General features: G+C 43.6%; 1 protein-coding gene across 2 annotated transcripts in view; it reads left to right on the top strand.

The window, feature by feature from the left end:
- Positions 1 to 14,927, top strand: part of LOC133624639 (CD209 antigen-like protein C) — a 42,113-nt gene that overhangs the window by 25,362 nt on the left and 1,824 nt on the right. For both annotated transcript variants that reach the window (XM_061988380.1, XM_061988379.1), the window contains 2 exons: positions 1,838 to 2,019; positions 5,360 to 5,463. In XM_061988380.1, coding sequence (XP_061844364.1) covers positions 1,838 to 2,019; positions 5,360 to 5,463 — 286 coding nt within the window. The remainder of the gene's footprint in view (positions 1 to 1,837; positions 2,020 to 5,359; positions 5,464 to 14,927) is intronic.

Genomic DNA, 14,927 nt, shown 5'->3' with positions numbered 1-14,927 from the left:
CGTTGTAATAAAGTTCCAAAACAGATGAATCCATTCAGGCTCTTTATTGTTGTTGATCTTGCTTTGTCTTGCACTGGACTTTTATTTATTTTTTTGTAAAACTGAAATACACACAATGACAATGTATAAGCTATATGATTCAATCAACACACTGAAATGTAATACACAATATGTAAACATCATCTCCACACAAATACACAGCACCACCATCAAACAAACACTGCTGAGTGTTGAAACTATTTCTATGGTGGAAATACACGACCGGCAGCCATTTTAAGTCCTCAAACATCCATTAAATTAGTGCACAAAAATCGTTTTTCAATACACATCTTACTATCAAATTTAGCCACTTTCCACCTTCATATTGAGCCACATAAACAAGTTAAACAGTTTACTTACAGACTTATCTTTTCCAAGGCTTGTAAAAGGTAACACAACTTGTCTACTTCTTATTGTCTCATGAACTGAACTAACATCGTAAACCGGAAGTGCCCAAACTGATGACGCGCAGCATTTTCCCATCGCCACAAGGTGTCAGTAATAGTCCACAATCAAACGGGCATAACAAAAACTGTTTTATTTTAGATATGTAATTCTCCATGTTAAAAGTTCAGGCGTGAGGAAAAAAAAAACGATCGCTGCTAACTGTTGCTGCTTGTTGTCACTTCTTCTGCAGCCGAGTAGTCGCAAGAATGATCTCTGGGATCACTAGCGCCCTCTACCACCAGGAGACGGGATTACTGCGAGCCTCACCCAGTGCGTCTAAGCAGCCGTTTTATGATTGCTCAGCACAAGAAATACGTTACACACATACAGTTGTTGACAAAATACACTGTACATTATATACCTCAGCTAACTAAACTATGGAAATGTATAATATAATTCATATAGCAATACGGTCTCACTGCACAGCAGGCCAGCAGTTAGCCGAGTCATTGCGCAATCCATGGTGAGGCTCAACTGCTCTCAGTATTTGAACGGCAACTGTGAAAATTCAGCGATTTTGAATAAAAATAATCTAAAACTGGTGAAGTTAAATGGAAAATAACTTTATAGTATAATCACTGGATACATACAAACCCTTAAAATGACCAAACGTTGTCTCTTCGGTGCAATATTTATTCAAGAAGCCCACGGTTCATATTACAGGCATTTTCTGATATCCCTCTTTTTCCCGCTCACTCTTTCACTTCCTGTTTTCTTCTCGAGTCTGTGCATTACACACATAACCTAGGAAATGACGCAGCTCCCCTTCCCAATACTCATAACTAATCATACACGGAGATGAATATGACAAATGAAAAACATTGCATAATGCATTTAACCAAAATAGAAAAAGTATTATTCTATTTATGCATCATTATACAACTTTAGATTTTACATCCAACTCTAGTTTCAGGGTGCTACATAAGCACAACCAAAACTGTTCCGTACATTAGGGGCACCGGGTTATAAGGCGCACCGTCGAATTTTGAGAAAATGAAAGGATTTTAAGTGCGCCTTATAGTCCGAGAAATACAGTATAATAACTATTACAAGCGGCCCTCGAAGAGCAGCCATAACTGCGATGTGGCCCTAAATTAAAAACAAGTTTCACACCCCTGTTTTAGATGAACTTTTCAGCCTAAAACCTGTCTGCAACTTGTGGGCAACAGAGCAGACCGCAAGGAAGCCTTTGGTGGTGTTTCTTTCTGCAAATATAATGAATAGACTACTAGTTTAACTAATCGCCTTCAGAACTGAACTGTTCTCTTCTTGCTGTAGTAATGTACAAATGTAGCTTTCATTCAAAGGGTTTGTGGAGCTTTTTCATCTGATTGACCCGGTCTTTGTGCAGGTGATACAGGAGACATCTGTGGAGGTGAGACAGGAGACATCTCTATCTGTCCACAGGGGTGGCTCCTGTTCGGCTCCAGTTGTTACTTCGTTTCCTCACAGAGGAGGAGTTGGGACAGCAGCCGACAAGACTGTCTGCAGAGAAACGCTGATCTGGTCATCATCAACAGCAGACAGGAACAGGTAACAATGTGCTGCTTGATGGATGGACTTTTGTTATAAAAGCAAGGAACTTCTTCCAATGTTGCGCCTTTGAAGGTTTTCTTTTCTTTTCCTCTTTTTTTTAGTTAGAGAGTGCTTTGACCAAGTGTGACCAAGGGTCTCCAATCACAGCAGCTCTGGAAAGCCTGATCCTGATAATATACTCCATTTTTGTAGTGTCATTGTCAAATTTAAAATGAGATTAGGTAAGGACCCCAGGTATGGTCCCATTGGGGTTTCCAGTCCACACCTTCAAACTAAGCACTTTTTTCTGAAAATAATAAAAGCCAACACCCCTTTTTTCCAGTGTATTCAAACTCCTATTTGTCAGTCTTAGTAGCACTTCGACACTTTGATTGTTGGGAAGAAAACATAATCAGGTTGTTTGTTTTCGAAAAAGAGCCAAAAGCAAAGACCTTGAATTGTACAAAACCCAAAACCAGTGAAGTTGGCATGTTGTGTAAATGGTAAATAAAAACAGAATACAATGATTTGCAAATCCTTTTCAACCTATATTCAATTGAATAGACTGCAAAGACAAGATATTTAATGTTCGAACTGAGAAACTAATTTTTTTTTTGCAAATAATCATTAACTTAGAATTTAATGGCAGCAACACATTGCAAAAAAGTTGGCACAGGGGTATTTTTACCACTGTGTTACATGGCCTTTCCTTTTAACAACACTCAGTAAACCTTTGGGAACTGAGACCAATTTTTGAAGCTTTTCAGGTGGAATTCTTTCCCATTCTTGCTTGATGTACAGCTTAAGTTTTCCGGGGTCACCGTTGTGGTATATGACGCTTCAGTCAGTCAGATTCGGCAACCAGACATCAGGCACAAAGGTTCTAAGTACAGGGACCCCCCAAGACTGCGTGTTGAGCCCCCTATAGTACACCCTCTTCACACACGACTGTGTGGCCTCCCAGAACAACACCAGTATCATCAAGTTTGCAGATGATACTACGGTCGTCGGACTGATCACCGGGGGAGCTGAGGCAGCGTACAGAAGGGAGGTAGCGGAACTGGTGGTCTGGTGTCAGGATAATAATCTCTCCTTGAACACAGACAAGACCAAGGAGATGATTATTGACACACAGAGAAGGAGTGCACAGTACACACCTCTGTACATTGGGGGGACAGAGGTGGACAGGGTGAAAACCTTTAAATTCCTCGGGACCCACATCAGCGAGGACCTCACCTGGGATCACAACACCCAACAAACAATAAGGAAAGCCCAGCAGCGACTGTACTTCCCAAGAAGGCTGAGAAAATTTGGCATTCTGCCCAAAATTCTCAGGAACTTCTATAGAAGTACGGTTGAGAGTGTCCTTACCAGCTCAATCACGGTCTGGTATGGAAACTGCACTGCTAAGGACAGGAAGGCACTCCAGCGAGTGATTAAAACTGCTCAGTACATATCAGGAACAGCCTTCCCCTCCCTACACTCTACCAGGGCCACCAGGAGAGCACACAACATCATAAAGGACAGTACACACCCCCAGCACAGTCTCTTCAGCCTCCTACTATGAGGCAGACGATACAGGAGCCTGAAATCCAGGACTACGAGACTGACAAACAGTTTTGACAAACAGGCTTGTGAATGCTAACACCCCCCCCCCCCCCCCCCCCGTTTTACTTTTATCTTTTTGAACAAAAGACAGCTACCATGACCACCCCCGAACTGTGAACCATCACTGTAGACACTTTTCTACTTTGATCACTAAAGACACTTTAACTGCTGCTGTGACCCAATGTCACCTCCATACTTATACTGTTGACTGTCAATCAGCATGTGCAATAATGTTATGTTACTTACTGTGCCTTGTATATACATTTTTATTTTTATTTTAGCTAAGTACGGTGTGACTTGTTGAAGGGTGGACTAGCAAAGTAAGATTTTCATTGTACGGCAAACTGTCTGTTTAACTGTGCATATGACAATAAACAATCTTGAATCTTGAATAATGCGCCACACATTTTCAATGGGAGACAGGTCTAGACTACAGGCAGGCCAGTCACGTATCCGCACTCTTTTACTATGAAGCCATGCTGTTGTAACATGTACAGAATGTGGCTTGGTATTGTCTTGCTGAAATAAGCAGGGGCGTCCATGTTAACGTTGCTTGTATGGCAACATAAGTTGCTCCAAACCTGTATGTACCTTTCAGCATTAATGGTGCCTTCACAGATGTGTAAGTTACCCATCCCTTGGGCACTAATACACCCCCATACCATCACAGATGCTGGCTTTTGAACTTTGCGCCTATAACAGCCCAGATGGTTCTTTTACTCTTTGGTCCAGAGGACATGACTTCTACAGTTTCCAAAAACAATTTGAAATGTGGACTCGTCAGACCACAGAACACTTTTCCACTTTGCATCAGTCCATCTTAGTTGTGCTCGGGCCCAGGGTGTTGTTGATAAATGGCTTTTGCTTTGAATAGTAGAGTTTTAACTTGCACTTACAGATGTATCGACAAACTGTAGTTACTTACTGACAGTGGTTTTCTGAAGTGTTCCTGAGCCCATGTGGTGATATCCTTTACACACTGATGTCGCTTTTTGATGCAGTACCGAAGGTCACGGGCATTCAATGTTTATTACGCTTACGTGCAGTGATTTCTCTAGATTCTCTGAGCCTTTTGATGATATTACGGACCGTAGATGGTGAAATCCCTAAATTCTTAGACTGAGAAATGTTGTTCTTAAACTGTTGGACAATTTGCTCACGCATTTGTTCACAAAGTGGTGACCCTCGCCCCATCTTTTTTTGTGAATGACTGAGCATTTCATAGATGCTGCTTTTATACCCAATCATGGCACCCACCTGTTCCCAATTGGCCTGTTCACCTGTGGGATGTTCCAAATAAGTGTTTGATGATCATTCCTCAACTTTTTCAGTCTTTTTTGCCACTTGTGCCAGCTTTTTTGAAATATGTTGCAAGCATCAATTTCCAAATGAGCTAATATTTGCAAAAAATAACAAGGTTTACCAGTTCTAACGTTAAGTATCTTGTCTCTGTAGTCTATTTAATTGAATTTAGGTTGAAAAGGATTTGCAAATCATTGTATTCTGTTTTTATTTACCATTTACACAACGTGCCAACTTCACTGGTTTTGGGTTTTGTATAAGGTGAATGGACATTCTTAAATTTCTACAGATGAAAATGAGCAACTATACTATAACATTTACATCCTGTACAGAAGTGGAGGTTCATCAATGTCCCAAATGGATACATACTATTTTCTGTTTGCGCCTTTTAGACTTTTGCTTACTTGGAAATTTAGAGAATCAACTTTAAACGTCTGTGCTGTGACAGGCATTTCTCACAGGGTTCACCAAGGCAGCCTGGATCGGAATGTCAGACAGGTTTCAGGAGGGAAACTGGATCTGGGTGGACGGAACACCGGTCAACAAAAACAAGTGAGCATCAAAATTATTACACAATACAGTATTTATGTTTCACCTGTGCTGCATTTTTATGCAGCAATGAACTAGAATTTAAATTAGAGGAGTCAATGTGCAACTTGTATTACTGTGCTTTGCGTCAACACACATGTTTCAATACCAAACTGCTACCCAATGAGAGTAGGGAAGGGACTCATATGGCACCATTCCTGGGTGAATCTCGTGTGAGAGGAAGGAGAGGGGTTCATCAGTTTCCAATGCAGTCTGCTGAAGATGATGGAAAGCGCCACTCTACATAGCATGTGACATGCCACAAAATACATTTCAAGATATTCAACACTCGACTGCCCTCTGGCGGCTAAAGTGGATAGTGCATCCCCCAATTAATCACGTTTCATGTGTCAGGTAAACTGCGATAAATGGGGCCTTATGAATCTCCTTCCTACTGTATATCACCTAGCACTGTTAGCATCTTAGAAATACTTTTGTGCTTACCTTCATTGATTCATTTGTTTGGGTTTGCACCCTCAAAGACAAAGGCAGTATTAGCAAAAAGTAAAGTTGTTATTGCCTTCCTCACAAAGAGCACATTTGTCAATAGGCCATCCATCCATCCATCCATCCATCCATCTTCTTCCGCTTATCCGAGGTTGGGTCGCGGGGGCAGCAGCCTAAGCAGGGAAGCCCAGACTTCCCTCTCCCCAGCCACTTCGTCCAGCTCTTTCTGTGGGACCCCGAGGCGTTCCCAGGCCAGCCGGGAGACATAGTCTTCCCAACGTGTCCTGGGTCTTCCCCGCAGCCTCCTACCGGTCGGACGTGCCCTAAACACCTCCCTAGAGAAGCGTTCGGGTGGCATCCTGACCAGATGCCCGAACCACCTCATCTGGCTCCTCTCGATGTGGAGGAGCAGCGGCTTTACTTTGAGCTCCTCCCGGATGGCAGAGCTTCTCACCCTATCTCTAAGGGAGAGCCCCGCCACCCGGCGGAGGAAACTCATTTCGGCCGCTTGTACCCGTGATCTTGTCCTTTCGGTCATAACCCAAAGCTCATGACCATAGGTGAGGATGGGAACGTAGATCGACCGGTAAATTGAGAGCTTTGCCTTCCGGCTCAGCTCCTTCTTCACCACAACGGATCGATACAGCGTCCGCATTACTGAAGACGCCGCACCGATCCGCCTGTCGATCTCACGATCCACTCTTCCCTCACTCGTGAACAAGACTCCGAGGTACTTGAACTCCTCCACTTGGGGCAAGATCTCCTCCCCAACCCGGAGATGGCACTCCACCCTTTTCCGGGCGAGAACCATGGACTCGGACTTGGAGGTGCTGATTCTCATCCCAGTCGCTTCACACTCAGCTGCGAACCGATCCAGTGAGAGCTGAAGATCCTGGCCAGATGAAGCCATCAGGACCACATCATCTGCAAAAAGCAGAGACCTAATCCTGCAGCCACCAAACCAGATCCCCTCAACGCCTTGACTGCGCCTAGAAATTCTGTCCATAAAAGTTATGAACAGAATCGGTGACAAATGGCAGCCTTGGCGGAGTCCAACCCTCACTGGAAACGTGTCCGACTTACTACCGGCAATGCGGACCAAGCTCTGGCACTGATCATACAGGGAGCGGACTGCCACAATCAGACAGTCCGATACCCCGTACTCTCTGAGCACTCCCCACAGGACTTCCCGAGGGACACGGTCGAATGCTTTCTCCAAGTCCACAAAACACATGTAGACTGGTTGGGCAAACTCCCATGCACCCTCAAGGACCCTGCCGAGAGTATAGAGCTGGTCCACAGTTCCATGACCAGGACGAAAACCACACTGTTCCTCCTGAATCCGAGGTTCAACTATCCGGCGTAGCCACCTCTCCAGTACACCTGAATAGACCTTACCGGGAAGGCTGAGGAGTGTGATCCCACGATAGTTAGAACACACCCTCCGGTTCCCCTTCTTAAAGAGAGGAACCACCACCCCGGTCTGCCAATCCAGTGGTACCGCCCCCGATGTCCACGCGATGCTGCAGAGTCTTGTCAACCAAGACAGCCCCACAGCTTCCAGAGCCTTAAGGAACTCCGGGCGGATCTCATCTACCCCCGGGGCCTTGTCACCGAGGAGCTTTTTAACTACCTCAGCAACCTCAGCCCCAGAAATAGGAGAGCCCACCACAGACTCCCCAGGCACTGCTTCCTCATAGGGAGACGTGTTGGTGGGATTGAGGAGGTCTTCGAAGTATTCCCTCCACCGATCCACAACATCCGCAGTCAAGGTCAGCAGAACACCATCCTCGCCATGCTTCCCCTTCCTGAGGCGGCGGATGGTGGTCCAGAATTGCTTCGAAGCCGTCCGGAAGTCGTTTTCCATGGCCTCACCGAACTCCTCCCATGTCCAAGTTTTTGCCTCTGCGACCGCTGAAGCCGCACACCGCTTGGCCTGTCGGTACTTGTCCGCTGCCTCAGGAGTCCTATGAGCCAAAAGAACCCGATAGGACTCCTTCTTCAGTTTGACGGCATCCCTCACCGCCGGTGTCCACCAACGGGTTCTAGGATTACCGCCACGACAAGCACCAACTACCTTGCGGCCACAGCTCCAATCAGCCGCGTCGACAATAGAGGCGCGGAACATGGTCCATTCGGACTCAATGTCCAGCACCTCCCTTGTGACTTGTTCAAAGTTCTTCTGGAGGTGGGAATTGAAACTCTCTCTGACAGGGGACTCTGCCAGACGTTCCCAGCAAACCCTCACAATGCGTTTGGGCCTGCCAGGTCTGTCCGGCATCCCCCCCACCATCGCAGCCAACTCACCACCAGGTGGTGATCGGTAGAAAGCTCCGCCCCTCTCTTCACCCGAGTGTCCAAAACATGAGGCCGCAAATCCGATGACACAACTACAAAGTCGATCATGGAACTGCGGCCTAGGGTGTCCTGGTGCCAAGTGCACATATGGACACCCTTATGTTTGAACATGGTGTTCGTTATGGACAATCTGTGACGGGCACAAAAGTCCAATAACAAAACACCACTCGGGTTCAGATCCGGGCAGCCATTCTTCCCAATCACGCCTCTCCAGGTTTCACTGTCGCTGCCAACATGAGCGTTGAAGTCCCCCAGTAGAACGAGGGGATCACCCGGGGGTGCACTCTCAAGTACTCTCTCGAGTGAATCCAAAAAGGGTGGGTACTCTGAGCTGCGGTTTGGCGCGTAAGCGCAAACTACAGTCAGGACCCGTTCCCCCACCCGAAGGCGGAGGGAAGCTACCCTCTCGTCCACCGGGTTGAACTCCAACGTACAGGCTCTGAGCCGGGGGGAAACAAGAATTGCCACCCCAGCCCGTCGCCTCTCACTGCCGGCAACGCCAGAGTGGAAGAGAGTCCAGCCCCTCTTGAGAGAACTGGTTCCAGAGCCCTTGCTGTGCCTCGAAGTGAGTCCGACTATATCTAGCCGGAACTTCTCCACCTCGCGCACTAGCTCAGGCTCCTTCCCCCCCAGCGAGGTGACGTTCCACGTCCCAAGAGCTAGCTTCTGTAGCCGAGGATCGGACCGCCAAGTGCCCTGCCCTCGGCTGCCGCCCAGCTAACATCGCACCCGACCTCTATGACCCCTGCTATGGGTGGTGAGCCCATTGGAGGGGGGACCCACGTTGCCTCTTCGGTGGCCGGGCCTGTCCCCATGGGGACAGGCCCGGCCACCAGGCGCTCGCCATCGTGCCCCACCTCCGGGCCTGGCTCCAGAGGGGGGCCCCAGTGACACTCGTCCGGGCAAGGGAAATCTGGGTTCCTTGTTTGTTTTCTTCATAAAGGTCTTCGAGCTGCTCTTTGTCTGATCCCTCACCTAGGACCAGTTTGTCTTGGGAGACCCTACCAGGGGGCATAAAGCCCCCCGACAACATAGCTCCTAGGATCATTGGGACACGCAAACTCCTCTACCACGTTAAGGTGGCAGCTCAGAGAGGAGTTGTCAATAGGCAAAAAATACAAATATTATTGTATTAGTTTATTTCAAACATGCATGGTTACATTTTTTCAGTTTCTCATTTACATGTCTGAAAAAGGAGTAGGAAGAACCAGAGCTTATTTAACACTACCCCTTTTTCGCTTCATAGCAATGTCTAACATTTGTTAGAACACTTCCTGTGCTCCTTTTGTAACACAGACAAGGTATAAAATGAGAAATTTTAAGGAATTAATTGTAGGAAATTTAAAGTAAAGGGGACCTATGATGATTTGAATCTACATTTAAAAACACTTCCTTGTGGTCTAGATCATTTTCAATGGATATGCTTTATGATTTTGCATTAATTTTGCTCCAAGGTCAATTTACTAACCCATTTTTGAGTCCGTCTGCAAGATGTTCAATTCTGAAGGTGTTCCCATATTGCAAAGGAAACCACACACCACCTTCTTTAAAAGTATCATAATTTATCTTTTGAAAATGTACACCGTTTAAAAATATACCTTGAAGTTGTCACCGCAGTTTATTCCGCAGACACGGTCGAAAATAAACTTAATTAACATTATATAGATTCACCCGGTCAAAACATCAGGCACACCTGCATACTCAGCGATCGATTACGGTAATATCTTAAAAAGCTGCTTTTAGCAGCCTTTATGTCTCTGCATGTTGCACGATTGTAGCTGAGATAGGCTCCAGTGCCCCCCGCGACCCTAAAGGGAATAAGCGGTAGAAAATGGATGGATGTTGCACGTCGTGTTGTTATGCATAAGCCAAGCTTAGACCAGAAAATAATACTTGATCTTGCCTGCAGGCTGCAGCAGAGAGGAGCTCCTCCGCCTCAGGCTAAGACAGGCCTGGGCAATTATTTTGACTCGGGGGGCCAAATTTAGTGTTATAAATTCCCTTTGTCAGTGATTAAGATAGAAGATAAAGATACCTATTTAATATGTTAATTGTTGATTATAATTGACTATATTATTGTTGACGTAAACAAGCTATTAATGTAGTCATGCACCTTTTTAAGTTGAGTCTGTTTGAGTCAGGCAGTTTAGCGGGCAGCTATGTTTACTTCCCTGGGTCCTTGAGTCAGTGTGCTGAACAATGTGAATGTGAGAGTGTACTTAGCTGCTGCTGCTAAAACTTACATATAAAGAAAAAGTTGAAACGTAAAACGGTGTCCTTATTCCCTAACCGGAGTAAGCACGGGTGAAGAGTCCCAGCACATCAACAACATCAATTTATCCATATGGTTCTTTAATATTTAGAGAAAAAAATGTCTCTGGGGGCCGGTATATCTATTTTTACAAACACTAATACACAACCTCACAATAATGTCTGATTGAAATGCTAGAAATGTTATGACAGACCGCCTTAAAAACGGAATGGAAATAAAGAATGTGGGATTTACAATATTAACTATGAACGATAAAACACTGAATATTGAAAACATATGAACGTCACACCCCATCTCGATTGACTTATTTTACAATCAAGCAAAACGCAACAAAAATGCAACAAACAGAGCAAAATATCAACGCGAATGGTAAAAAAAACCAAAAAAACACATACAATCTGATATATTTGATACATCACTAAGCTTTAAAACAGTGGTTTTTAACCTTGTTGGAGGTACCGAACCCCACTAGTTTCATATGCGCAACCCTTCTTTAGTGAAAAATAAAATGTTTAGTTTTTTTCAAATTCAAGACAGTTATGTTTTCTTGACTGGTGCACAAAACGAACCGTGCATGAACATCACCTTGTTCAAGGAAAAAAAAAAACACAGTGCCTGAACTCACAACAAATAACACACCTGCAAATCAGATGGAAAATTAGAGGGAACATTGTTTACATAATACGCCGATAGGGAGAAGTTTTTATTTACACGATGACTCGGATGTGTCTTGACCTCCGCGGCAGAGGCTCCACTGAACCCCTGAGGCCGACTCACCCCAGGTTAAGAACCACTGCTTTAGAACTTTGTTGTAAAAATCTCCTTCCGCGTCTGGCACCCACATTTTCAGGCTCGCTCTTGGAAACACTCTGTGGAAACGCTCCCCACCCACACTGCCTCGTCTGAGCTGCTGTGACTTAGATTACCATAGTAACTAATTAGATGACCATAGTAACTAATTAGAATACATAGTAACTAATTAGATTACCATAGTAACTACAAACCCCATTTCCATATGAGTTGGGAAATTGTGTTAGATGTAAATATTAACGGAATACAATGATTTGCAAATCATTTTCATTGTGTTAGATGTAAATATAAACGGAATACAATGATTTGCAAATCATTTTCAACCCATATTCAGTTGAATATGCTACAAAGACAACATATTTGATGTTCAAACTGATAAACTTTTTTTTTTGTTGCAAATAATCATTAACTTTAGAATTTGATGCCAGCAACACGTGACAAAGAAGTTGGGAAAGGTGGCAATAAATACTGATAAAGTTGAGGAATGCTCATCAAACACTTATTTGGAACATCCCACAGGTGAACAGGCAAATTGGGAACAGGTGGGTGCCATGATTGGGTATAAAAGTAGATTCCATGAAATGCTCAGTCATTCACAAACAAGGATGGGGCGAGGGTCACCACTTTGTCAACAAATGCGTGAGCAAATTGTTGAACAGTTTAAGAAAAACCTTTCTCAACCAGCCCGTGACCTTCGGTACTGCATCAAAAAGCGACATCAGTGTGTAAAGGATATCACCACATGGGCTCAGGAACACTTCAGAAACCCACTGTCAGTAACTACAGTTGGTCGCTACATCTGTAACTGCAAGTTAAAACTCTCCTATGCTAGGCGAAAACCGTTTATCACCAACACCCAGAAACGCCGTCGGCTTCGCTGGGCCTGAGCTCATCTAAGATGGACTGATACAAAGTGGAAAAGTGTTCTGTGGTCTGACGAGTCCAGATTTGAAATTGTTTTTGGAAACTGTGGACGTTGTGTCCTCCGGACCAAAGAGGAAAAGAACCATCCGGATTGTTATAGGCGCAAAGTTGAAAAGCCAGCATCTGTGATGGTATGGGGGTGTATTAGTGCCCAAGACATGGGTAACTTACACATCTGTGAAGGCGCCATTATTGCTGAAAGGTACATACAGGTTTTGAAGCAACTTATGTTGCCATCCAAGCAACGTTACCATGGACGCCCCTGCTTATTTCAGCAAGACAATGCCAAGCCACGTGTTACATCAACGTGGCTTCATAGTAAAAGAGGTCGGGTACTAGACTGGCCTGCCTTTAGTCCAGACCTGTCTCCCATTGAAAATGTGTGGTGCATTATGAAGCCTAAAATACCACAACGGAGACCCCCGGACTGTTGAACAACTTAAGCTGTACATCAAGCAAGAATGGGAAATAATTCCACCTGAGAAGCTTAAAAAATGTGTCTCCTAAGTTCCCAAACGTTTACTGAGTGTTGTTAAAAGGAAAGGCCATGTAACACAGTGGTGAACATGCCTTTTCCCAACTACTTTGGCACATGTTGCAGCCATGAAATTCTAAGTTAATTATTATTTGCAAAAAAAAATAAAGTTTATGAGTTTGAACATCAAATATCTTGTCTTCGTAGTGCATTCAATTGAATATGGGTTGAAAAGGATTTGCAAATAATTATATTCCGTTTATATTTACATTAACACAATTTCCCAACTCATATGGAAATGGGGTTTGTAGTATATCATGCAAAAGAGCAGATTCAAACCATTGAAATACTTTGTATAGTTCAAGACTTACGGTCATTTGAAATCATCACTGCACATCATAATGGCAACTACAGTTTCCATCTTAAAGATCTAAAAATATTATTTGGGAATGTCCGGCGGGCCAGATTGAAAAACTTAACGGGCCCCCGGGCCTTAATTTGCCCAGGTCTGGGCTAAGACCTTGACTTATCTAAATAAGTACGTCCACCTCGCTGTGACATCACCACGTAGCCAGACTGCAAAACCCAGCAAACAAAGGCATCCAAAACTGCCAAAATGCATAAATCTAATGATGTAATGCTTTAGCATTGTTTAACCCAAGTATCCAACATTGTAACAACATCTACAAGTCTGAAAAGACGACATTCATCGTTGGTCCACTTTAAGATGCAGAGAAAAATACAAAAAGGCACACTGAAATACCGAGTAAGTTACAACGGATAAGAAAGCTTGACCGGATGTAGCCCAGCAATGAGGCTGGCAAGAAGACAAATACAATGCACAAACACGAGTAACTAAAAAACTGAAATAAAATGTTCAACCATGAAAAACCAAATGAAATACGGGAGGTGAATGAGGAACAATCTGAGCGTCTTCCTGTTGCAGCCGCTGTGCTTCAATTTCAATTCAATGGTTTTTACTTGGTCATCAGTTCATGTAAACAGTACACTCCAAGTTCATAGCTGATAAATAAATAAAAGTATCAGTTTACATTTCCTGACCAAAAAGGTATAGGCTGAAGCTAAAAGCTCTTTATGGCTACCATTTCCACGTGTCAAATAAAGAAAAAAAAACAAAAACAAGAAAATAATCTTGAGATAAAGAAAGGACTCTTGAGTCTTTGTCAAAATTATAGCACTTGATCACATGCATTGTTAAGCATGTAAATACATGCATTTACCAATATAAACATATGTACAGTCGTGGTCAAAAGTTTACATACACTTGTAAAGAACATAATGTCATGGCTGTCTTGAGTTTCCAATCATTTCTACAACTCTTATTTTTTTGTGATAGAGTGATTGGAGCACATACTTGTTGGTCACAAAAAACATTCATGAAGTTTGGTTCTTTTATGAATTTATTATGGGTCTACTGAAAATGTGACCAAATCTGCTGGGTCAAAAGTATACATACAGCAATGTTAATATTTGCTTACATGTTCCTTGGCAAGTTTCACTGCAATAAGGCGCTTTTGGTAGCCATCCACAAGCTTCTGCTTGAATTTTTTCTGATGATTTTAGGTTGTCCTGAATCCTCCTTTTTCAACGTCCTATTTAAAGCACCAGTTCCATTGGCAGCAAAACAGGCCCGCAGCATAACACCACCACCACCATGCTTGACAGTGGGAATGGTGTTCGTGGGATTAAAAGCCTCACCTTTTCTCCTCCAAACATACAGTATAACTGGGTATTGTGGCCAAACAGCTCAGTTTTTATTTCATCTGACATCACATGGACAAAGATAAGACCTTCTGGAGGAAAGTTCTGTGGTCAGAACTTAAAAAAATAAGAGTTGGAGAAAGTATTGGGAACTCAAGACAGCCATGACATTATGTTCTTCACAAGTGTATGTAAACTTTTTGATCGTAACTGTATACTGTATACACACATCTACACATCCTACATACAATTGTTCAAATGCACAATTGTGCATACACTTCTTTTTTCTCTTTTCTTTTTCTTTTCCTTTTTCCTTTCCCTTCCTCTTTCTCCCTCTTTCCTCCCTTTCTTCCCACATTGTGATCCATGATATAGTAAAGTAAAGAAGTATTGTATATATATATATATATATATATATAT

The sequence above is a fragment of the Nerophis lumbriciformis genome, linkage group LG27 (assembly GCF_033978685.3).
Source record: "Nerophis lumbriciformis linkage group LG27, RoL_Nlum_v2.1, whole genome shotgun sequence".
Classification (NCBI taxonomy): Eukaryota; Metazoa; Chordata; class Actinopteri; order Syngnathiformes; family Syngnathidae; genus Nerophis; species Nerophis lumbriciformis.
Note: the sequence above shows the minus strand (reverse complement) of the source record. Positions and strands in the feature narration are given on the sequence as shown.